The following is a 24,856-nucleotide window of genomic DNA, read 5'->3' on the forward strand; positions in this document are numbered from 1 at the left end:
GGAATAGACTCACCTCAAGAACAGACAAATTAGTAGACAAGCTGGGTGCTTCCAAGTATCTTCGCACTTTTGATCTCATCATCTCACTGCTGGGTATTGGCAAATTTCCCTTGCAGAAGTTGCCAAGGAGAAGACTGCATTCTCCACCCCAGAATGGCTTTACCAGTTCAGGGTATTGTCATTTGGACTAAAGAATGCACCTGCCACATTCAACCATGTTTCTGAATTGGTTGGATTAATTCCGAATTTCATATCTGGATGATATAGCAGTCTTCAGCCCTACTTGGGGAGAACATGAGACACCCAGGGATAGTGTTGCAGGCTCTTCAGCAGGCCCACCTGATCATAAATGCCAGCAAGTGTCAAATTGGTCAGGTCTACCTTGGGCATGTAGAGGTAGAATTTTGCCTCTTTTCCGTAAGGTACACGCAGTACAAGACTGGTCTACTCCCACAATCCAAACCAAAGTGAGGGCCTTCCTGGGCATCACTGGGTATTAAAGGAACTTCATGGCAGACTATGGTGCCATAGCTTCCCCCTGACTGCCCTCACCACTCCAAAGAAACCCTATAAGATCTCTTGGACTGAGGATTATGAGAAGGACTCACTGTGCCTGGCCCCTGTCCTCGGGGCCCCTGACTACTGTAAATATTCTATTGTGCAGATAGAGGCCTCTCACACTGGGATGGGTGCATTTCTTTCACAGCTAGATGAGAAAGGCAGGGAACACCCTATTGATTTCATCAGTCACCAGCATAAGAACAGAGCTAAGGTGGTCCGCAGTAGAAAGGGAATGTTTTTCCATAGTGTGGGCCCTTCGGAAGCTGAGGCCCTACCTCTTTGCGACCCATTTCACTGTGCAGAATGAAGATATGTCCTTAAAGTGGCTGTTGTACATGAAGGATAAGAATCCTAAATTGCTCAGATGGTCCAGTAGCCTCCAAGGCTTTGACTTCACTATTAAGCACAGGCCAGGTGACCAACATAGTAATGCTGATGGGTTGTCCAGAGTGTTTAACCGACCTGAACATGAGACTCATCCAGGGGTGCATTAGTTCCCCCTCTCCTTAGTCTGGGAGGGGTGAGTGTTAGGGGAAAATGTCTGTAAAAGCAACTTTCCCTCTATACTTGTGGACCCCCCCAAACGTTTTGCTTTTGTTAAAGTATCCTGACCTGACTTTTGCCAGTGGAACACAGCCCTGAGCTGCGCTCCCCTGGGCTTTGGCTCATTGTTACGGGGGAAAATGACACTGCTTCATTCAGGCCGTCAGCACCGAGAACCTTTTTTCTCTTAGTCTTTCGACTTTGTTGCCACTTTGGTAACATTTTATCATTGCACAAAGTACATTACTGTACCTCGTAAATGGAGCCCTTGCTTTTTGGAGCCCTATTCATCGAATAAGGTTTTTTTGGTGACTGGACAATGTACATAGGAATGAATTGGTGGCAGCAGAAGCTTTTTGTGTGTTTTGATAACTTCTTACCAAGCCATACTGCGCTTACTGCGTTTGGCTCATGACTGTGGCTACTGTCCATCATGGCTGTGCCACGAGGTCTTTTGTCTATTCCTTTGGCCATTTTGTCCGTTGGCCTTCTCCCTGGTCTTCGTGACCCGGGACTTCCTTATTTGGGCATGCATTTGCCTGTGAAAGCTGCTTCTTTTGTGGGCTACTGCAGGTCACCTGTGTCTGTACCCAGGAAGAGAATTGGGACTGTCTGGTCGCAATCCACACTACTCGTGCCAGGATGTCTGGTCTGCACGAGAACTTAAGAGCCCCAGTGGTGCCTGATTGGACCCCTTCTGGCGTGCATGAGTAGGGCAGATCTTGTCATTGGCCTGTTGGGTGTGAGCACTCGCCAAACTTGTGGGTATGAGGAGGGGTCCTGAATGCGGACCAGCAGATCAGCAACAGGTCCAAATGAACCTGTGAACGAAGCCAAGTATCCTGAAGAGCTGAGCAGAACAAAGGACTATTCAGAGACGTTCTGAAGAAGGTTGGCACCCTGAGCCTGGTGTTGTCCCAGTAGAGCCCTGCTTTGCCCTCAATCTCAGAAGACCTGCAAAGGTTTTTTCGAACCTTTGGAGTGGTGAGAATAATCACTCTCGACGCCTCCTGGCTGCCCTGCAATAGTACTTGTTAGGAAGTGTCCCTGGGCCATCCAGCGGACTGTCAGCTCAATTCTTGGCGCCCGGGCAGGAGCATCGCTGCATCGACTTTTACCTCGAAAAGGTAGGGAGTCCTACCTTGCACTTCAAAGCACCTTTTTGCCCAATTTCGTTGTCCAAGCTGCTATGGGCTGCGAGAGAGAGGGTTGCGGTAGACTATGACTATTGGGTGTCACTGTGCATAGAGACCAGATGCATCAGTGTTTTCTTTGCTCTTCAACGAATTCGAGAGATTCGAGAGATACAGCTCCTGTTGTGACTCCCTTCTTCTGGACAATGGATTGTAGTTCAATTGTAGTTGATATCTTTACCTGAGGGATTGACTCCCTTCCCAAGGTCTCAATCCTTTTCCAAGATATAAAACAAAGTTCCAAGTTTATAGGACAAAAAGCAGCAAAACTCTTAGTTCAACTCAAAAGGGTACTGGCCACTAGGGGTGGGGCAGAGACGAACATGGTCCCTGCGTGAGCTCCGCCACCACGGCCCCGTTAAGTTGATTGAGCCCCCACTTGAAGCTCCCTCCCCCCCGCCTTGGATGCAATCGAGTGACAGACACAGGAAGGTCCCCCTCGTCCTCTGACTGAAATCCCGAAGAAAATCGGATCAGAATTCGTCCTGAAACCACCCCTGAAATACGAGCCCCCCTCGGCCCAGCAAAGCTTCAGGAAACTTTCACATGCGGTGCTACACAGAGCGACTGCCGAACCGGAAAACAGGCCCTGAAGTGGCCCTCGCAGCACAAATAACACAAGATCTTCCAAAGAGAGAGCAAGCAGAGGAAGGATTCTTTCTCATACGCACGGTGCCCAGCGTTTTGAAGACCGCAACTGTCATGATCACTGCTTCCAAGGAGCTAGGACCAGCCCAACGTCCTTGGAAGCAGGCCCCTAACCTTCATCCTAGGCACCAGCCGGTCCCCACTGGGACCTTTTGGACCTTGTCCTGGCGCCGGTGGCACCAGGCTCATCAAAGTCACTGGTCCCGGCACTTGAAGCGCCGGGCTCATAATTTGTATAAAGATGCTTGGGTGGACTTACCTGCAGCAGACCATGCTGCTTACTTACCAGCCACATAGAAATCCTCTGTGAGCCGGGACTACTTTCTTACCTGGGTGGGGCAAGCTCCACTCCCTGGATACAACACTGGAACTCTTCTGGAACAGGAACTCTTTTCTTACTAGGGCGAGGCCGTGGAGGAAGACGCCTCATCACTCCAAGGCTATTTAAACCACACCCGATTGATGAAACGTGCTTCGCGTTATTCTGCATCTGCAGCAGAACGCTCACCGTGTCTGTTCCAGTTTTCTTCTTTCCGATCCTGAACCTGCAAGAACAAATGCTTACCATTCCTGTATCCAGCCTTCAGTAGCACCTGCAAAGACAAGAAATAACAGGTTAGCACGGCAACCTTCACGCGCAGCGCTTTCCTTACCTGGATCCATCGGCAGCTACCATCTCTTCACGCTGCTCCTCCGCCTGCACTCTGGGAATTCCGGTTTTCTTCAACGCTGCAATCCTGCACCTGAAAGACAAAAGAAGAGACATTAGACAGGTATTTTACTTACGCGCCATCGCCCCCGCCACCATAGGGCGCCTGCAAATACTCCGGCCTTTACTTACGCATTTCCAAGCGCGTCATTTCAAGACTCTGGCTCGAACTTCGGCTTTCTTCACACCATCTTCTACCTCAAGAGCCCTGCAAGACAAATAGAAAAAGCATTATACAGAGCCCTGTTCCACATTAACGTGCCCACGCACCTAAAGACTGTAAGGACTTAAAAGGTGTCCGGAAACTCACCGCTCCTGCAGTTAACGACGGTAGCAATCCTCTGATGTCAAGAGGCCTACGTTTCATCCAGTGAAGGAACTGGCAACGGCACCCTGCACCAGACGCAGATGGAGAGTCCAGCATTCACCTATCTAAGGTGAGCACGTTGACCTTGGGGCTCCACGGAAAAGCGAGGAAGGGAAAGGGAGAGAGATACCCGACAACCCCAGATCATTAACCTCATATTCTTTCACCTGCAGATATCTCACTCTTAGAGTAAGACACACAGTACGAAGAGGCTCAGCCCCGGAAGCCAATCGAGTCCTGCACTTCACTTTTCGAGTCACAGACACCATCCTGCCAAGACCGGCGCCTCCGTGGGAATCAGGTGAGCGTTACAGAACGCGAAGCCCACCGCAAAACTCCTACCCAGGCGCAATGGAAACCTCGGATACTGATCAATTGGCCCAGTTGCTTGGGGAACTAAGAGCAGAAGTACATGCAGCTCGTCAGGAAACAAACGCTCTAAAAAGAGAGCTGATAATATCCAAGGAGCGAACAGAGGACCTCACTAGACAATTGCTACGAACACAGGCAGGACAAACACCTTTGCCCGCTCCAGGAGGAAATTATCCTTCAGCATCTTCCTCAAATCCAGTGCAAATCAATCTACCCGGTAATGTGCCCTTGGCTCCGCCCGAACGCTTTTCTGGTGACCCAAAGAGATTTGCAGTGTTCATTAACCAGTGCCGCCTACACTTCTTATGTAGACCAGCTGCCTTCCCAACAGATCAGGCCAAGGTGGCTTTTGTGCTTTCTTATCTCAGTGGCAGTGCCGCAGATTGGTCGATCCCTTTAGTCACTCAGGATGATCCGGTTCTTCATGATTTCCAGGCCTTCCAGTCCAGCATGGAGAAACTGTTCGCAAGACATGCACAAGGGCTGGCCTTGGACAATGAACTCCTTTCGTTACGACAGGGTAATCAAGACCTCTTGACTTACATTGCCTCATTCAACAGACTTATAGTGGAAACTCAATGGCCTGAGGATAAAAGAATAACGCTTTTCTACAGAGGCCTGCGTGGAGAGCTCAAGGATGTGTTAGCTCAAGTTGTGAATCCTCCACAAGAATGCTCAGACTATATTGACTTAGTTGTTCAATTGGACCACAGATTACAGAACAGAAAGGCTGATCGTTCCAAATTTGATACCCAAGTTTTTTCTAAACCGCAGACCTCTACTAGGGGAGCTGACACCGTGGAACCCATGCAAATAGGGGGCATGAAAGGACCTTTAACCCAAAAAGAGCGAGAAAGGAGAAGACAGCTGCAATTATGCCTCTATTGCGGAAACTCGGGGCACTTTCTTCGAGACTGTCCAGTGAAACCAGCTAAGAAGGCTGTAGGAGCCGCAGATACCTGTACCACAAATTCTGAGCAGGGAAACGACCTAGCCCGACAAGTGTAGAGGTCCTCTTGCCGAGCGTTAAAATCTGTTCCATGACCTCGCATTTCGTGGTGCCTATGGTCCTCATTAGCCCTGAACGTCCGGATCGTTTGCATGCAATTGAAGCTTACATCGACAGCGGAGCAATCGGTAATTATGTGGACCGTGAAATGGTATCAAGGATGAATCTACCTCTTGTCCCTAAGGCAGTAAAAGACGTCATTACTACAGTGGATGGCACGGAGATAGCCTCCGGACCAGTAACTCACGCCACCCAAGAAGTGACGTTAGTGAGCCAAGAGGGACACCGGGAGAAAATCGTGTTCGATGTGATCAAGGCCCCTCAGTTCCAGATCATTCTGGGAATTCCTTGGTTAGAGAAGCACAATCCTCAGATCGATTGGCGAGCAAAGACGGTTCAGTTTCCAGAATGTATCTCCACTTGTTATCCTCGGCCTGATGTTTCACTGGCGGCAATCTCTTCTGAGGTTCCCAAACTACCTCCCGAATACCAGAAATTCCAAGACGTCTTTCGGAAGGACCAAGCTAACACCCTGCCTCCTCATAGGTCGTACGACTGTCAAATAGATCTGATACCCGGAACAACTCCTCCTTGCAGTAGGATTTATGCCCTCACCGAGCCAGAGAATCTTCACCTCAGACAATATCTGGACCAATACCTAGCTAACGGATTTATCCGTCCTTCAAAATCTCCAGCTTCCTCGGCTTTGTTCTTCGTTCCGAAAAAGGAAGGAGACCTTAGGACTTGTATAGATTACCGCTCCCTGAATCAAATCACTGTTAAAAACAGATACCCGTTACCTTTGATCCCTGAACTCCTGGACCAAGTCAAAGACGCATGTATATATACAAAGTTGGATCTCAGAGGAGCCTACCACTTGGTACGAATAAAAGAGGGCGATGAATGGAAGACGGCCTTCCGCACCAAGTATGGGCTGTTTGAATATCAAGTTATGCCCTTTGGACTATGCAACGCTCCTGCCGCCTTCCAGTATTTTATGAATGATGTCCTTAGAGAACTCATAGATGTGTGTGTTGTTGTCTACATTGATGACATCCTCGTCTATTCATCATCTGAAGAGGAACATCAGAAGCACGTTAAAGAGGTCCTCGAGAGATTACGTCAACATAACCTTTTTGCTAAGCTTGAAAAATGCGTTTTCAACGTAACTGAAGTTGAGTTCCTGGGATTCATATTGTCACCAAACAGAGTCCATATGGATTCAAAGAAAGTCGATGCAATCATCAAGTGGCCTTCACCAACCTCTGTAAAAGGAGTTCAAAGCATGTTAGGCTTCGCTAACTTTTACCGCAGGTTCATTCCTGAATTCTCTCAAATAGTTCAGCCCATCACCGCTCTATTAAAGAAAAACAAACGTTTTGAGTGGTCTACTGAGGCGGAACAAGCTTTTCAGGACTTAAAAGCTAGATTCATCTCTGCACCTGTTCTAAAACACCCTCGCCCAGAACTCCCCTACATCGTAGAAACAGATGCTTCTAGCCTTGCTATGGGGGCAGTTTTATCACAAAGAGATCCGGTCACACACCAATAACATCCTGTAGCCTTTTGGTCCCGCAAATTCTCGGCTCCCGAGATCAACTATTCAATTACAGACGAGGAACTTTTAGCTATCAGATCAGCCTTTAAAGCCTGGCGGCATTATCTTTTGGGAGCCAGACACACAGTCACCGTAATGACAGATCACCGCAACTTACAATATCTCAATATCTGAAGACGGCCAAAGCTCAGTCTTCCAGGCAGCTCCGCTGGGCTCTGTTTTTGGCTGAGTTTGACTTTATAATTACTTATCGACCAGGCAGTAAAAACGGAAAAGCAGATGCCCTCTCCCGGATGGGAATAGATGAACACTTGACCAATCCTGAACCAATACCCATAATCCCGGACCAAAGGATTTTGGGCTTGGTCAGCACTCAATCCTTTGAAGACATCAAGATAACAGTCAAATCACTCCTAACTCCGGCAGAATTACAGGACTGGCAATTCAAGGGGAAGGATTTCTCAGTGGACCAAGACCTACCTTATTTCCGAGGACGATTGTACTTGCCCTGTGAGAAAATACAAAAACAGGTAATCTCCTGTTATCACGACTCATTAATGGAGGATCACCCTGGCATTACCAAAACCATGGAAAAGGTCAAAAGACATTTCTGGTGGCCATCATGGAAGAAGGATATTAGAGACTTTGTAATCTCCTGCGGTGTGTGTGCTCAGAATAAAAGTCAGAAGGAGAAACCAGCCGGCCTCTTACACCCACTGGACATCCCTCCCTGTCCATGGCATACCCTGTCCATGGATTTCATCACGGATTTACCTCCATGCTCAGGGTATAATACCATTTTAGTAGTCGTGGATCTATTCTCCAAGATGGCTCACTTCATTCCCCTGAAGGGCCTACCTTCAGCTTCAGTATTAGCCCGAGAATTCTTAGAAAACATCGTTTGGTTACACGGTTTTCCCTCGGTTTTGGTTTCCGATAGGGGAAGTCAATTCATCTCCCACTTTTGGCGAAGTTGCTGTCGCTTAGCCCAAATTGATGTGAGACTTTCAACCAGTCACCATCCCCAAACTGACGGACAAACCGAGAGGACAAATCAAACTCTAGAGCAATATTTACGTTGCATGCTCCAACAGACTGAAAACCCTTGGAAGGATATCCTTTGGATCGCTGAATACGCTTATAACAATTCGACCCATTCTGGAACCGGGAAGACTCCCTTCTTCCTATTATACGGAAACCATCCTAGGACCTCTAACCTGGATCCTCCCCAAGAATTCGAAACACCTGCTGTGGATCACTTGCACTCGGTGATCACTCGTACTTTTAAAGAAGCCACTGCCCATCTGCAAAGAGCTAAAGCTCTATACAAGAAAGGAGCGGATCAACACCGTAAAGAGGCCCCTCACTACGCAGTGGGAGATCAGGTCTGGTTATCCACTAAGCACCTGCCTCTAAAAGGACCCCGCACCTTCATCCCGAGATACTTAGGACCCTTTCTCATCTCTGCCATAATTAATCCGGTGGCTGTCAAATTGGAATTGCCTTCGCATATGAAAATACATCCAGTATTCCATGTCTCCTTACTAAAAGCAGTACAACCAGAAACCCGATTGACCGAACTCCCAGAACCTGTTCTAGTGGATGGAGAACTTGAGTTCGAAGTAAAGAACATCCTAGACTCCAAAATCTCCAAATCTAAATTATATTACCTGCTTGATTGGAAAGGATACGGCCCCCAGGAAAGGTCTTGGGAACCCTCAGAACATGTCCACGCACCTCGTCTGGTCAAGAAATTCCATCTGAATCACCCCGACAAGCCAAAACCCCCGGAGAAGACACGCTTAGGAGGGGCCTTGAGGGGGGGGTGCTGTCATGATCACTGCTTCCAAGGAGCTAGGACCAGCCCAACGTCCTTGGAAGCAGGCCCCTAACCTTCATCCTAGGCACCAGCCGGTCCCCACTGGGACCTTCTGGACCTTGCCCTGGCGCCGGTGGCACCAGGCTCATCAAAGTCACTGGTCCCGGCACTGGAAGCGCCGGGCTCATAATTTGTATAAAGATACTTGGGTGGACTTACCTGCAGCAGACCATGCTGCTTACTTACCAGCCACATAGAAATCCTCTGTGAGCCGGGACTACTTTCTTACCTGGGTGGGGCAAGCTCCACTCCCTGGATACAACACTGGAACTCTTCTGGAACAGGAACTCTTTTCTTACTAGGGCGAGGCCGTGGAGGAAGACGCCTCATCACTCCAAGGCTATTTAAACCACACCCGATTGATGAAACGTGCTTCGCGTTATTCTGCATCTGCAGCAGAACGCTCACCGTGTCTGTTCCAGTTTTCTTCTTTCCGATCCTGAACCTGCAAGAACAAACGCTTACCATTCCTGTATCCAGCCTTCAGTAGCACCTGCAAAGACGAGAAACAACAGGTTAGCAAGGCAACCTTCACGCGCAGCGCTTTCCTTACCTGGATCCATCGGCAGCTACCATCTCTTCACGCTGCTCCTCCGCCTGCACTCCGGGAATTCCGGTTTTCTTCAACGCTGCAATCCTGCACCTGAAAGACAAAAGAAGAGACATTAGACAGGTATTTTACTTACGCGCCATCGCGCCCGCCACCATAGGGCGCCTGCAAATACTCCGGCCTTTACTTACGCATTTCCAAGCGCGTCAATTCAAGACTCTGGCTCGAACTTCGGCTTTCTTCACACCATCTTCTACCTCAAGAGCCCTGCAAGACAAATAGAAAAAGCATTATACAGAGCCCTGTTCCACATTAACGTGCCCACGCACCTAAAGACTGTAAGGACTTAAAAGGTGTCCGGAAACTCACCGCTCGTGCAGTTAACGACGGTAGCAATCCTCTGATGTCAAGAGGCCTACGTTTCATCCAGTGAAGGAACTGGCAACGGCACCCTGCACCAGACGCAGATGGAGAGTCCAGCATTCACCTATCTAAGGTGAGCACGTTGACGTTGGGGCTCCACGGAAAAGCGAGGAAGGGAAAGGGAGAGAGATACCCGACAACCCCAGATCATTAACCCCATATTCTTTCACCTGCAGATATCTCACTCTTCGAGTTAGACACACAGTACGAAGAGGCTCAGCCCCGGAAGCCAATCGAGTCCTGCACTTCACTTTTCGAGTCACAGACACCATCCTGCCAAGACCGGCGCCTCCGTGGGAATCAGGTGAGCGTTACAGCAACCTGCCTCGAACGTACCAGAAAACCAAAGGAAGCCCAGCTCTTTCTGGGTGCATCTCCTTTGAGGCAGCGACTCAGAAGTAGAGCCTTTGGATAACGCGGCGGGCCGGACACCCCACAGGCCCCTCTCCGCTGGTAGGAAAGCGAACACTAAATATTTTTGCTTGTACTTGACTGGAACTTGCACCTCCATCGAACGATGTAGGCCGCGAAACAGGGAGATTAAACGCGCACTGACACTGTGAAAACGGGTGGCAACCCCGACAACGCCCAGAGTCCCATATCGGAGTAACCTCACGACGAATCGAAGGGAACGAAAAAGTACACAGTGGAGTACCCGACAAATAGAATGCTCCCTCTTTGGACATAGTAAAGCCCCGCTCCACTCCATTACCGAGCTTTGCCATAAACCTCCTGTGGACGTGAAACATAAATTGGCCCCGTTTGCCTACACCTCTATTCCCGCAGCTTCCGAAACTAACATGGCAACCAGTGAAACCACAGAGAATGAACTCGCCGCCACAAAAGGAGACATTGCGGCCCTACTGGGAGAAATTAAAAACATGAGCGCCAATATAGGAAGCAAGATAGATAAACTCACGCAAAGACTGGACAAAATGGAGGATAGACTTGAACGAGTGGAGAACAACCAGGCATCTATAGATACCTTAGAAGCACAACTTGATCACAGGATGACGGAATTGGAACAATGGGAAGAAGATTTTAAGCTCAAGTTGGACGATTTTGAAAACAGAGAGACGGAACAACATGCATATCTTTGGAATTCCGGAGAAAGCGGGAGAGACTGAAGCAGATCTGAAGGAAATACTCCATGATATCATCAAACTTTTGCTCGCAGATGATGCCATTGATGAGCCCCTAACGGAACAAATTCATAGGGCTGGTTGGCGCCCCAGGCGGAACGAGGTCGGTCCTTACCCGATTCCATCGCTTTCAAGACGAGGCCCGAGTACTCGAGAAGGCCAGGAAAAGCGACACTATTACGTTGGATAGTGCCCATATTACAATATACCAAGACCTCTCTGCGCTGACACTTGCCCTCAGGCGGATGTGCGGGCCTCTCACGAAACATCTAAAAGGGAAAAACATTCGATATAGATGGGGATACCCCTTCTCTCTCTCATTTGAATACGATGGAACCAAATTCAGACTATGAACCGGAAAAGACATCAGGTGAAGGTGAAGGAAGTAACCATGACGAACCCAAAAGAGAAGATTGAGAATGGCGAACCCAGGGCCCCAGAAGGAAGCAGGTGAAGGGATCAAGGAAATACAGGAGAGGTAACCTCTCCTCAGAGGCAGACAACTGATCAGCTGCAGCCCTGGTAAAATAGAACTCAAATGTAAACTTTTTGTGGAAGATGCGACAGGAAAAGTTGTCAAATCATGGACATCCCGCAAGTTGCAACATGAGACTTTGGGGGGACACTAAGAGGGCTCAATTGAAACTGTAATATCACAACAGATTAAGGGGTGTGACGTAACGGTCCCCACAGGTGGTTCGACGTAGATCTGGTGCAGTTAACCGGGCTCGATCGAACACCATCGACAGGAGATAGGAGGAAGGAGGGGGGGAGATAGAGGGAGGCGGGGGAAAAGGAGGGTTGAAGCAACGTTCATGGAAACTCGAAGCAGTCACAGCAGCGTACAATTTATAATGAAACTATACTGCCGGTCATGCAGTAGGAGCCATCCTCTCAGTAAAATGTTTAATAGCGTTAAAGACTAACTCAAGAGGGAGGGACTCTCTGCGGGTAGGGACACTTAATGTGAAGGGGCTCAATTCTCCAACGAAACGATCACTCGTGACCAGAGTATTTCAGAGGTCTAAGATGGACATCCTACTGTTACAGGAGACAAAATACGTGAAGGGTGAAGAACGGAGAGTCCTAGGAAAGCGTGTTGGAACAGTATTCTGGGGCTCGGGCCCACTTAAAAAGGGAGGTGTAGGTATTCTGGTCAGAAAAGGATTACAGTTTGTCGAGATGAAAACATGGTCAGATGCAGAAGGTCGAGCATTAGTGGTTACTGGCAATTTAGGCAAGGTGAATATAACGATCGCAACATTATACTCCCCGAATGCAGGACAAAATAGATTCCTTCGCAAAGTAATGCCCAAAATACTTTTAGAAGCCACAGGCCACATTATCCTTGGGGGCGATTTCAACCAGTGGGCGGACCCACTCAAAGATAGAAAGCCGGGGAATCCGGACGTTCGATGTCGGAGTAGAGATGATCCAACTGAGATGGCAAAGATGATGGAAATATATAATATGATAGATGTATGGAGGAACATGCACCCCAATGCACAAGATTATACATTCTTTCCCGCCCCCCACAATACATACACTCGTATTGATTACATATACCTGTCCAGAGAACTCGCCAACACCACAATACATACAGAAATAACCCCGATCACATGGTCTGACCATGATCTGGTGCTGGCTGAAATCCAATGGGAAAACTTACCAACTAAGGGGGGAAAATGGCGCTGCAAAGAGAGTCTTTGGAAGGACGCAGCCTTCAAGGCTGAAATGGAGACTGAAATCACTGAATTCCTCAAGACAAACGACACTAGTGAAGTCCCCAGGCAGACAGTGTGGGAAGCGCGGAAAGCCACTTGGAGAGGGATCTTAATAAGGGAAGGGTCAACAAAAAAAGGGAACAAAATATAATTGAGCACAGATTAAGATCCGAAATTTGTCAACTAGAAGGTGACATCAAAAAGGGCGGGGGAATTGACCATCTAAAAATCAAAGAGGCAAAGGGTAAGAGGGAAGAATTGAAATCACTGGAACATGAACAAATAGTCCGCAAACTCAGAATGTTGAAACAAACCTTCTATGAAAAGGGGGATAAGGCGATGCACTAATGGCTGCTAGGCTCCGAAGGCAGAGCGGAAAGTGGTGGAGATCGTCGAAGATGACCCTAAAATAACGCACACTCACCCCACCATTCCCGAATGCTTTGCTAACTTTTATGAGAGCCTATATTCCTCAGAAACAAACCACAACCAATCAGAAACACTCATACCTGTCCCTGATCAATATGCCCAAAATACTGAGACTATATTCAGAACAGCTGGAATCCCCTATATCTGAACAAGAAGTCCAAGATGCAATAAAGAGATTAACCTTGGGCAAATCCCCGGGGGAGGATGGCTATATGGCGGGATTCTATAAAAAGTTAAGCACAAAACTCACGCAATTTATGACCGAACTCTTTAATGAAGTAATAAAAAACTGGGAACGCCCCTGATTCCTTCACCGGTGCACTGATTACAGTGATTCCTAAGGAAGGGAGGGACCCCAAAAAATGTGGATCATATCGCCCAAGTTCCCTGCTCAACCTAGACGCAAAAATATACACGAGGGTCCTAGCTGCGAGGTTGGAAACATTAATGCCACAGCTAATACATTCTGACCAGGTTGGGTTTATATTAGGGAGACAGGGAGCAGATACAATGCGTAAGACCCTTCATCTTCTCCACACATCACAGACATTAAGTAATGACCCAGTCCTCTTTTCGATTGACGCAGAAAAATCCTTTGACAGGGTAGAATGGGGATTTCTGAAAGCAGTGCTACGTAAAATAGGTATAGGCCCAATATTTAGAAGAACAATACACTCAATGGACACGGCTCCCAAAGCATCTATTTTTGTGAATGGAGAATACTCCAGATTGTTTAACCTGGGACGTGGAACCTGTCAGGGATACCCCCTCTCTACTATACTTTTTGCACTCTCCCTAGAGCCCCTTGCACAAGCCATGCGAACAGACCCCATGCTAGAAGGTATTCTTCTAGGAACGGCGGAAAATATAAAGCAGCTCTCTACGCTGATGACATACTCCTGCATATCACTAACCCCATGACATCCATCCCCCGAGCACTATCAATGCTAGAGGAATATGGTCGGCTCTCAGGGTTCAAAAGAAATAAAAATAAATAGGTACTCTTTCCCTTATAAGGACAAAAAGAAGAAAATGAGGTAAAATTCTCCACACTAGGTCTTAAGATTGAACATACTAGATTACAATACCTGGGTATACAGATTACCAGATGTATAGACGATCTTTACGAAGCAAACTTTCCCCCTCTCCTTCAAATGTTTCGTGCAGACCTAACTAGATGGAACAAACTGACGATATATTGGCTGGGACGACTTAGCGCCATCAAAATGGTATGCCTCCCCCGATTTCTATATCATTTCCAAATGTTACCCATTAAGATGCCGAGAAGCTTTTTTACAGAAACCAAGAAAACCATTGTTAAATTCCTCTGGCAAGGGAAGAAAGTGAGAATCCCGTATGATACCCTAACACTCCCAAAAGATAAAGGTGGGGTAGGACTCCCAGATCTACGAAAATACTATGAAGCATCCCAACTCTGGGTACTGATCCCTCATTTACGTAACCGCAAAGCCATCCAGTGGGTTCAAATGGACAACCATTACCTGTCACCTGCCACAATATCTGAATGGCTGTGGTCTCCCAGGAAAAGGCTTCATATTAGAACCAAAGGCCACCCAATTTTGAGTGTCATATGGGACATCTGAAAAAAGGGCACAAACATGCATAAAATCACCACATGGCCATCCCCCCTAAGCCACTTATGGTCTCGTGGTATCAATAACCACATCCCTAATGTAGAACGATTTCAATCATGGTACAAGGCAGGCTTGGAGAGAGTGGGGCAATTACAAAGAAAAGACTCATTTATAACATTACCAGACTTGACGGAAGCTCTGGGAATAGGCCCTCTGTCCACATTCCAATATATACAAATAAAAGGTATCCTAACGAAACCAATATGGAAGCCCAAACTAATGAGACCTCACTACCCTTGAGAAGATATTGGCACTGTATAAAGAGTTGATTATTGTGGGTGGAGGGTCCACAGAAACGCTCAAAGGCCGATGGGAAAGAGACCTAGGCGAACAGATTAGCATAGACACGTGGGAAACAATATGTGACGCAGCCACCCACACATCTATTTCAAATCAGTACAAGCTACACGCTATCAAGCTCTTACACAGATGGCAGTATGACCCTGTCCGGCTTTCCAAAATGTTTCAAACAGCTAACCCAAAATGTTGGCGAGGGTGTGGGGAAAACACAGATTATTGGCACGTGTGGTGGGGATGCGCCCAGATAAAGATTTTTTGGGATGAAGTCCTGGGATGGATCAAGGACATAGATGGCATATCCCGGGTGGCTAACCTCTACCTTATACTGTTTAGTCTCGAGAGGGACGAGGAAGACTGGAATAAGATTAGAGGCCTAGCGCCTCAGCTGTTATTAGCTGCCCGAGCAACACTTGTAATGAAATGGAAATCCAAATCCACCCCCACCAAGAATGAATGGATTAATGTTGCCACCAATATATGTATAATGGAACTGATTACTGCATCATTGCATGGGAAGTCATCACAGTGTGAGGCCATATGGATGGACTACAAGAATGAACACCTCCCTAACGGGCTGTTCCGTTGACCAGCCAGCCAAAATCTACAACTACAATGTACACGAGGCGGCTAGGTGATCAAAGCGAAGAAATGCAACAGCCTCACGGACAATTGTCCTGAAACAAATCCATACATTTTGAAAACATTTAAAAAGACTGTGACCCTTTAAAAGAACACGCCAAGACGACCAAGAGCTTTGTTGTTCGACCTGTAGGGGAGAGGGGGGAGGGAAAATGGGAGTGGGGAAAAAGTCATGTAAGACTACAATAGCTGGATGGAAGAAACATGTAAAAATTATTCTGTAGCATTATTGGAATTCCTGTTTTCGCTATGTAATTGTGTTCTGTAATGTGACTTTCAATTTAAAAATGTTTATAAAACCACATTTACAAAAAAGAAAGAAAAGGGTAAAGTTCTAATTCTTAAGTTGGATCTTTATCTGAGGGAATGCCTCCCTTCCCCAGGTCTCGATCCCTTTCTGAGACACACAACAATGTTCCAGATTAACGTTTCAACTCAAATATCAACATTCCTTATTGCCCATAGTTTTCTTCACTTTTAGATTCCTGGGGAATGCCTCCCTTCTCCAGGTACCTTGCTCTCAGTATTTTCACAATACGAGGGGGAATTACTCCCTTCCCCTGGCCTCCTCTCAGGCAGACTTTATAGTTCACAATACCAGGGGAATGACTCTCTTCCCCTGCCCTTTTTCCAGACTTACTTTGCAATTCACTATGCCAAGGGGGATGTCGCCCTTCCCCTGGCCTTTTCGCATGATTGGTTTGCAGTTCACAATGTCAGGGGGCCTGACGCCCTTCCCCTGGTCTTTTATCAGGTTTGGTTTGTAGTTCACAATGCTAAAGGGATCTCAGATCCTCCTTTCCTCCTCTTTGGCTTGGCCCTCTCCTGGTACACTCTCCTGCTAAGCATTGCCATGAGGAAGACATCTCAACCTGGCTCACTCTCTTGCCAATCTAATCACAAGGAATATACCCTGTGTCTGTGAGTCCCAGACACTGCTTTCTCTTCATTTCGTTCTGACCAACTTGGCTACCTTTCTCACCAAGTACTGTCACGATGTACAAGTACTTGCACATGTTTTCTTCTTCTTTAATCTAAGAGAAATATGTCTCACGCCCATGACTTATCCGTCTGCCTCCCTTTGTGCTTCGCAGCTATTCCTCAAATAGCATCCTTGATCCCAGGCCTACACAGACTCTTCGTTTTGCACACAAAGTTAATTCTCCAACATCTCCTGACTCTGCAACCCTGGTCTGTTTCCGAGGTAGCTGGAATGAATTCTTACACGAGCTGTCGTCCATTTTCTTGTCATGGCCGTCCTTGCCACATTGCTTTTTCCTCTATAGCAAGCCTATATGTCTCCTCTATCTTGCGTTGCTGCGTATTTACACTTATTGCTCAGCAATTTACTTTATCTTCGTTTGAATACATGATTAATTTATCATTTTGTACATATTTATCTTGTCACTTCAGTTACATTGTCACTCTTAAGTATTTTCATATCGTTTCAGTATGTCCTCGTATATATCTTGTTCAAGACATCACTCTGCCCTGATCAGATTTCTCTCATCACTACATGATTTCCAATGGTGCGTGCTGACATTCTTCCACACAATATCCTTCCACTCTCTGTGCGAGGGTACATTTGAAACGGTTGTCTGAGTGCACATCGTCTCTTCTACACTCGATGCGGTATAGGCAGAACACACAGAGTCCCATATAAAGCTCTTCTCCTTCTGTTCCAGTATGATGGCGGTGAGGGGCGGGAGTTAGGGATAATCTGTCCACCCGCTCCTCTACAGCGTATTGAGTGAAGTTGAGCACTGAACTCACCTGCTTAGATCAGGGTCGTTTTTGTTAGGTCCATAGACTGTCTCGATTGTTAGGCGGAATAGTGCATATATTTCACTTCCGCTTGAAATCTCTCGTCAGGGCTCATGCTCCTATGTAGTGCCATGTCATATTATGAGTCACTGTAAGGCATCTGGCCTGCCCAACATTGGCATCACAGTGCCAGATGCCTATCATTTAACCAGGTGAACAAAATCATCTCATGTTGAGAGAAGATCTATCGTTTTGTATTGTCCCCCTAAATTGATAGGGGCAGTGTTTTGTTCCTCAGTGCACAGGTAGTGTTTCATTTGGGTAACGCCCAACAATGGGAAGACATTCATTTTTCTTGATCATGAAAGCAGGAAGCCACCGTTAGGAGGAATTGTGTGTAATAATTTGCTGATTGTGAGGGAAGATACCTGTTAAATCATTTCCGGAGGAAGAGTGGTGTTTGGAACTAGAAGCTCTACATGAGAAGCAGAACGCTGTAAATTGAACTTTGACTCCATTTTGCTATTGGCAGCTTTGGAGGGTAAGAAGGAGGAGGCAGGCTAGGGTAATAATGAGAAAATGCCTGACTTTCCCTAATCTAAGGGTTTACCTACCTAATACAACTAAAACTTTGGTGCTCGTTGTCAGTCCAAAGCAAATGTCTGTCCTCCGACCAATACTAGTCTGCGCTGACCCTACCACTTATAATAAACAACTAAAGACAAGGGTTGCTTTCTAGCAAGTTTCTGTCAATACAGGATCGTCATATAGCTTCTAGCTATCTCTTGTACCAGGTCTTTTAGTTCTCTTAGGAGACTTCTTCGTGCCCCTTTATCTGGTTCTCAAATTCCTCTCGCTAGGTGTTCTGACACCTGAATGTCCCTTTACTCTGTTCCTCTCCATTGGAGTTGACAGTCTTTCTCTGATACCGGTTTCATCAATAGTATATCTCTTCTTTATATCACTTGTACTCTTCTGATTGTTTCTTCACTAAGATCCCCATGATGTACCCAGTGACCAGTCTCACGCTTCTTGTCGTGTAACCCCTCTTTAGGATAGTTATACTGTATCCAGGCAAGATCCTCACTCTTCTTGACATTTGGCCATTCACTGGGATGAGAAGGAGGAGTCCCTGAATAAGTATTCCCTATCTAATACTGGATTCCTCACTGGGAGTAAGCTGAGCCCATGATGGATCGTCTCTCTTCTCGGTATGTGGTCTCTCACTGAGACGAGTATGATTACTCCACTTGTTATATTCGTTTTTCTACGTATTATTTGTTCTTTCACTGGGATGAGAAGGCTTGGCCCAGCAAAGAGTCTCACTGTTCTTAGTTTGTAGTCTCTCACTGAGACAACTACGATTACTCCAGTCTTTATATTAGTTTTTCTGTTTAGTATTTGTTCTTTCACTGGGACGTGGAGGCTGGGCCCAGGAAAGACTCACTCTTACTAGTATATGGTCTCTCACTGAGAGGAGTACGATTACTCCAATTGTTCTATTTGTTGCATAAACTCTGTTCCCCGGGTCTCCCGCTCTCCCCGTTATTGTAGTGAGGCTGCATCACCAAGTCGCCGTTCTCCCTCTGTCCTCCATGGTTGGTCAGTACTTCACCTCTGCTCACCTCCTCCAACACACTTCGGCGTCTCTGTGTGGTATCGGCGATGAAGGTATTTATTTTTTCCTCCCTTTTATGCCTTCACTTCTCTCTTTCAGTTATCTTCTGTGCTTTTCCTTTATTTGACAGACTCTCAGGGGTCTGTCCTTTGTGCTTCATCTCAGGCAGGGCGGTGTTGGAGCTCCTCTCTTGCCCTTCTCGAGTGTCCCTCCTGGGTCTATCACCAAGCTCACTGACTCTCTCCAGCCTGTCTCTTGGTCTGTGCACCTCACCTACCTCCTTTCTCCAACTGCTTGCTGGCTTGCATAGCAGAGTTCTTCCCGAGTTACCAGCTTCCCTCTGCCAGCTGGTTCAAAACTCCCGGGTCTCTATCTCTATGGCTCTTGCTCCTCCCACTTTTATTATGCTGTTCTGGGGCTTCCCCAGCTTCTCGTGGGGAGTCCTTTCTTTGTTTTTGATTTATACTCATTATGACTTCTTTGATTTTCTGTGTGCCAGTACTTAAGATACTTGTTCTTTATAACTCCTTGATTTCTCCTTGTCACAGTATCAGACAGGTAATTGTATTTCGTTCTGCCAACTGATATGCTCGTGATGGGTTTTCAAGTGAAATGAAAAGGGAGATCCTCCTCGAATCGGGAGTCCTTGTCACCATGGGGGAAGTCACTCCATGTGAGCTCCTGCTTGCTGCCACCTCCAGGAGGAATATTGCGTAGTTGGCTCACCTCCCTAACCTCACAAGGAAAGGCTCCCCCCTGGGGAGAAGTGACTGAATCCCGCAATTCATCACACAGCTTTTGCAGTGTAGTCAATTAGCAAGTAATTTCATTGTGTTTGTCCACCTATGTGGCAGACTATAAGCATCTAGAATTATGTACATGTTACAGACGACACCCAGATATAAACTGTTGCAGGAGTCAAGGCAGAAAGATGAGATTGTTTTATTATTAAACCGGATCAGTGACCCATTTGTAAGTCCCTGAAAATGAGCAAACCTGATTGTTTAACTTGAATTTCCATAATGCAGCTCAACCCCATTATTTCATTTGCTCTCACCCATCCCCCATCGTTCCCTGCCCCACCTTTTTGGTATCGTTTCCCTTTTTCCAGCCTAAATTAACTAATTTTTCCCTCCCAATCATATACATGGATGGTCGGCATGGAAATTCGTGTACTTAGGGTTGTCTGAGTGAGGTTCTCACATTTGGATTGGTTTCATATTGCATGCCAAAACAACAGTACAGAATGATTGTATCATTTACCCCTCATAACTGTGAAGAAAGGGCTTTCATCTTAGAGAGGGTAGGGGCTACTTTTTATGCCACTTGAGCATTTTCAGTTAGTTTGCACCTCTTTTGATGGGCAACAATCTGCCAGTCTTTTTTTCTTCTCATATTGACATTGCAGGGAATATCAAAGCATGGTATCTTCCTACTGTTCTCAGCGGTTCATCGTAATTACATTGCTTGCCATTGGTGGACTTGGCAGTCCGAATGCTGTTGATTTTTACAGAATACTGCTTGTGTTCTTTTGTGGCAGCTTGGTTGCTGTCTGCTCCCGCAATGCCTGTTGTGACAGGCATAAACTGTGTCGTTCTTCCTCTGCCCCACACTAATGGGGTGCATCAAGGCTAAAGTCTGTGCTCCATTTAGTGTCAAATGTTGGTCTTGGAAATCTGTTTGACTGGTCATTATTCATGTAGGTGTGGGGTAAAGTCGGGCTTGGGTTCACAGTCCATAAAGTTCACCCAAGCAATCTGTTGCCACTTTTCTTGTGCTTGTTGATGGACTTCTTGTACGATGAAGATATTTGGTGCATACATGTCCTTAGTGCAGGAGTGGGGAAGCATCGGCCCTCGGAGATGTATTTCGTTTTGGGTTATTAATGCATGATATTTATGATAGGACCCAAACCGCTGTGCTGATAATGGAAAGTATATATGAGCAACCATGTGTCTGTCCTCCCTGCAAGTTACATTTGCCTTTTAACAAGAAATGTGTCTTGCTGGGCAGCGATACTGTCCAAACCTTTAAAAAAAGAAAGGTGAACATTTAATTGCAGGCCGAGTGGCAATTGTAATGGCATTTGCCATTGAGAAAGGCTTCCTTGAACTTAATTCTCATCTGCCTCCCTCCCAAAACAGGTATCCCGCACTCCTAGGATAGTTGATGTCTGAACAGTGGTTGTCCTTTGAGCCATGTTCACATTTCTTGTGAATTGCTGACATCAGATCTGCATGTTGAACTTTCTGGATAGTAGTTAAACTTGGACCTGCCTATTTGTCTGCATGGCATTATAGGGGCTCTGTGACCTCCTTTTTAAAAAAAATGTTGTATTGCGCGATTGGTTTACAAAATAAACATTACACAAAGAACAACAAAAACCAATCGCCAATACATTTCAATCTATACGACACATGGCAATAAAATCAATACAAAGTTAATAACAATGCAATCCTATCATTACAACAATTCATTAATTCAATACAATCTAAACGAACCTAAAATCGCTCGGACAACCCAGTGTCCTTTAAGAAACACAGCGGAGCTAAAATTAGAGACATGGAGCTAGTGTTGTAACACTGTTGCAAAGCGCGCCACTCAATACAACATCCGTGGAGTGAACAGATCGTCCAAAATGGTATACACGCTTCACATTAAAATACACACATTTCAATACCAGATATTTAAATGTTTCGGCTTCAAAGGAGCAACATCTGCAACTAAGAGAGTCAGTGCCCGCTTTATTCCATAAATAGATTATCCTGAGTTTAAAGTTCAAGCGAAAGCGCGTATAAGTCGCTCTAGCAGTCGTGTAAGGAAAGCGTTGAAGATATAACAGCATTGCCCCCCGTTGCTTATGACAAAACAGCAGTTCGCTTATATTTAGAGAGGAGTCCGGGTATCACACCAATAGTGTTTCATTTTATTAAAATTAAGGGTGCGTAAAGCCGCCATTTCTTAAATCAAGTTTCGTCCCCACAAAGCCAGTCCTGTAGCCGAAACTTCTACAAAAGGATTACTAGTGCCACACGCCTGCTCTCCAAAAACTGCAAACAACGTTAATGGAGGGGAAACCAAAACTGCCTCTCCATGGGTGAAAGTTAAACTGGAACAAGGAAGAGTGTACACGTCTCCAGGCCATAAAGAAGAGCGGGAAGTACTTTGCCAGCATAGTATTTCCGAACTGTTAAAATTGTGAACTTTCCACATTTATTTAAAAAGTGCCTCATTTGAAAACACAGAGCACTGGCTTTGGTTTTTATCATATCAAATAGTGTTTGCTTATTAGGATGAGACATAAGTTTAAAACCCAATTATGGTAATTTCTCAACACTTTGCAATTTCTGGTTCGCTAAATACCAGCTTCTTTCTTGCCGCCTCCTACGGTCTGAAAACGGTAGAGTTTCATCTTTCTTTCATTAGCACTCTAGCTGGCGGAGCCAGCCAATCAGGTGGTTATGTGAAAGCCCGCATTCCATGCTGCCTGACGGCTAGCTTCCCCAGTTGCCATCTTCCCTCTGTCCCCCCCAACTTACCTTACTTAGCCACACCTTCCCCTCTGCCCCCGACGGCCTTTATTCCCTCTCCATTGTGGCCATCTTGGAACAGTATTTTCGTGCTGTGAATGGAACACCGCGATGCGCCCAGTTCACAGAGCAAAAATAATTGTAAATTAGCCCTGTCCCAGGCCATGGGGCGGGTGCTATAATGGCCTTATGTACCCCGTTCCACGGGCATCGCCGGAGGGTAACTGCCCGGGGCCCATGTTACTTTCCCTTGTGTGCAGTGCTAATTGGTTTAGAAAGGTGATCCAACATGTTTAACTCTTAATGTGGCATTCTGATGAGAATACTCTAGATGCAGTGGGGGGGAGGGGGAGGATGTTCCACTGTTTCAACTTCCACCAGAGGCGCTCGTGCTTAACTGTGTTCAAGGTCAAAGATAGGTCAATACTAGCGATGTAAATATCAGGCTGGTCCTTAATAACCAACAGATGGAACATACCTATGAGTGCCCGATGGGCAACAGTTCCAACCCCCATCCTGAAGTCTACCTGAAATGGTTCTAGGATATCATTTTCTTCTACCCATAACATTGGATCCCTTGGAACCAATGATGCTAATGTTTTTTGATTGGCATCTAACAGGGCAAATGGGCGGTAATTGCAGGTGTCCAATTTATTCTGTTTTGTAAAAAAAAAAAAAAAAAGTACGTGCGCGCAATGCCAGGTTGAGGGGAATTTCTGTACTGCAAGAATATTCTTGAATAATATACACAGGTAGGATGCCCACCTCGCCGGGTCAGATTTTGAAAATCTTCTCACATAGCCCACCCGGACCAGGGGCCGGGAGTCCTTTTTTAAATTATCATCTGGACATCCTCTTCATCAAAAGAGAGGGTCCAAGGGACCGGCACAAGGTGCACACGCGTTTTATTAGAAATGCAGCTGAATAGTGCTGTAAAATGGGACACCCACTCTAATTCAGATATCGGATTGGTCTGGGCATACTGTTGGGCTCTCTTGTGCGCATTAATAATCTGCCAGTAATCAATGCTGGTTTCCTCAATAACGCATTCAAGCATTTTTTTCACCATTATGTTGGAACAAAATACCTTTGACTTGATTCACTTTTGTTTTATACCATTGCTAACCGTGTCCTCCATGCCCAACCAAGCAGTACTTTCCCTTTTGCCGACCAGCCAGGACCTCGGTTCACCAGATATCTTGTACGCTTTCACCTTTGAGCCCACCTCTTCCACAATGTCATTGTAAGTTAGCGCCCCAGGTCTCTGTTAAACAATCCCATGAACAGGTCACTTGTCACATAAAGGGTAATTTTTGTTATTTTTATTAAATGATTTCGTTTTTTACAAACTTTTCATTCATTCATCCAAATTAATTTCTGTTCCAAAAAGCAAGAAAGAAAAGAGAAAAATATCAGAATATAAAATAAAAGACGTACTCGAGCTATCAAACCGTCCCATCAGATGGCAGTGTTATGGCTGTCGTAGTGTTAGCTCGTGCATTTAGCTAGATGCAGGTCGAGCCAATAATTTCCCTCCACAGTTGCACAACTCTGAATATAAGACTTTTGGGTCCTCCCAATCATCGAAGTGTCCCATCGATCTTCCGGGGATACAGAGGATGCAGATGCATAACAGTTATTTCCTTGTGTGTGTGTGTGTGTGTGTGTGTGCGCGCTGCAGCTGAAGATAACAGTATATGTCGCTCTTTCAGTGTGCACAGCCGATCACTGGCATTGTGCATGTTCGTGATCTCAACAAGTGCAGTTATATGAAAATGCTTTTGGGCCAATACAGTTGGATTGATCTTGTTTGCATTTCCTTTGCATTAAATCGTGCAGGCTTTGGTATGCTTCTTGGAACAGCTCGAGGATGAGGAGGTGCCGACACGTGTTGCTGGCTGTGCGGCCCTGGGATGTGTCAAGGTAAGCACCTACTAGACTGAGGTCTGTCCATAGAAGCGTGTGAGTTGTGACGGACTGAGGCAGTAGCACATTGAGCGCAGCATGTGGATGACGCGCACCCTCTCCAGTTCCAGCACCTTGCAGGGCGTTGTCCTGATGCATGAATTGGAAAACAGCCCATCTCTTGCACATGCCGAACACCAACGCTCTATCTAAAATCTTTTATTTACATCAGTCCTGCGAAAGAGAACTATGTTGGTAGTAACATTGACATACAACTAGTGTTAGAGAGAAGGGGGCAAAATTGCATGAGGTATGTTTTTTTTGTGCTTTTTTTTTAA

At 46.2% G+C, this 24,856-nt stretch overlaps 1 protein-coding gene across 6 annotated transcripts in view; it reads left to right on the plus strand.

The window, feature by feature from the left end:
* Positions 1-24,856, plus strand: part of RIPOR1 (RHO family interacting cell polarization regulator 1) — a 713,696-nt gene that overhangs the window by 652,781 nt on the left and 36,059 nt on the right. For all 6 annotated transcript variants that reach the window (XM_069604490.1, XM_069604491.1, XM_069604493.1 and 3 more), the window contains one exon: positions 24,453-24,536. In XM_069604490.1, the coding sequence (XP_069460591.1) occupies positions 24,453-24,536 (84 nt within the window). The remainder of the gene's footprint in view (positions 1-24,452; positions 24,537-24,856) is intronic.

Source organism: Ambystoma mexicanum, chromosome 1p (genome assembly GCF_040938575.1).
Source record: "Ambystoma mexicanum isolate Mex_15411 chromosome 1p, UKY_AmexF1_1, whole genome shotgun sequence".
NCBI lineage: Eukaryota > Metazoa > Chordata > Amphibia > Caudata > Ambystomatidae > Ambystoma > Ambystoma mexicanum.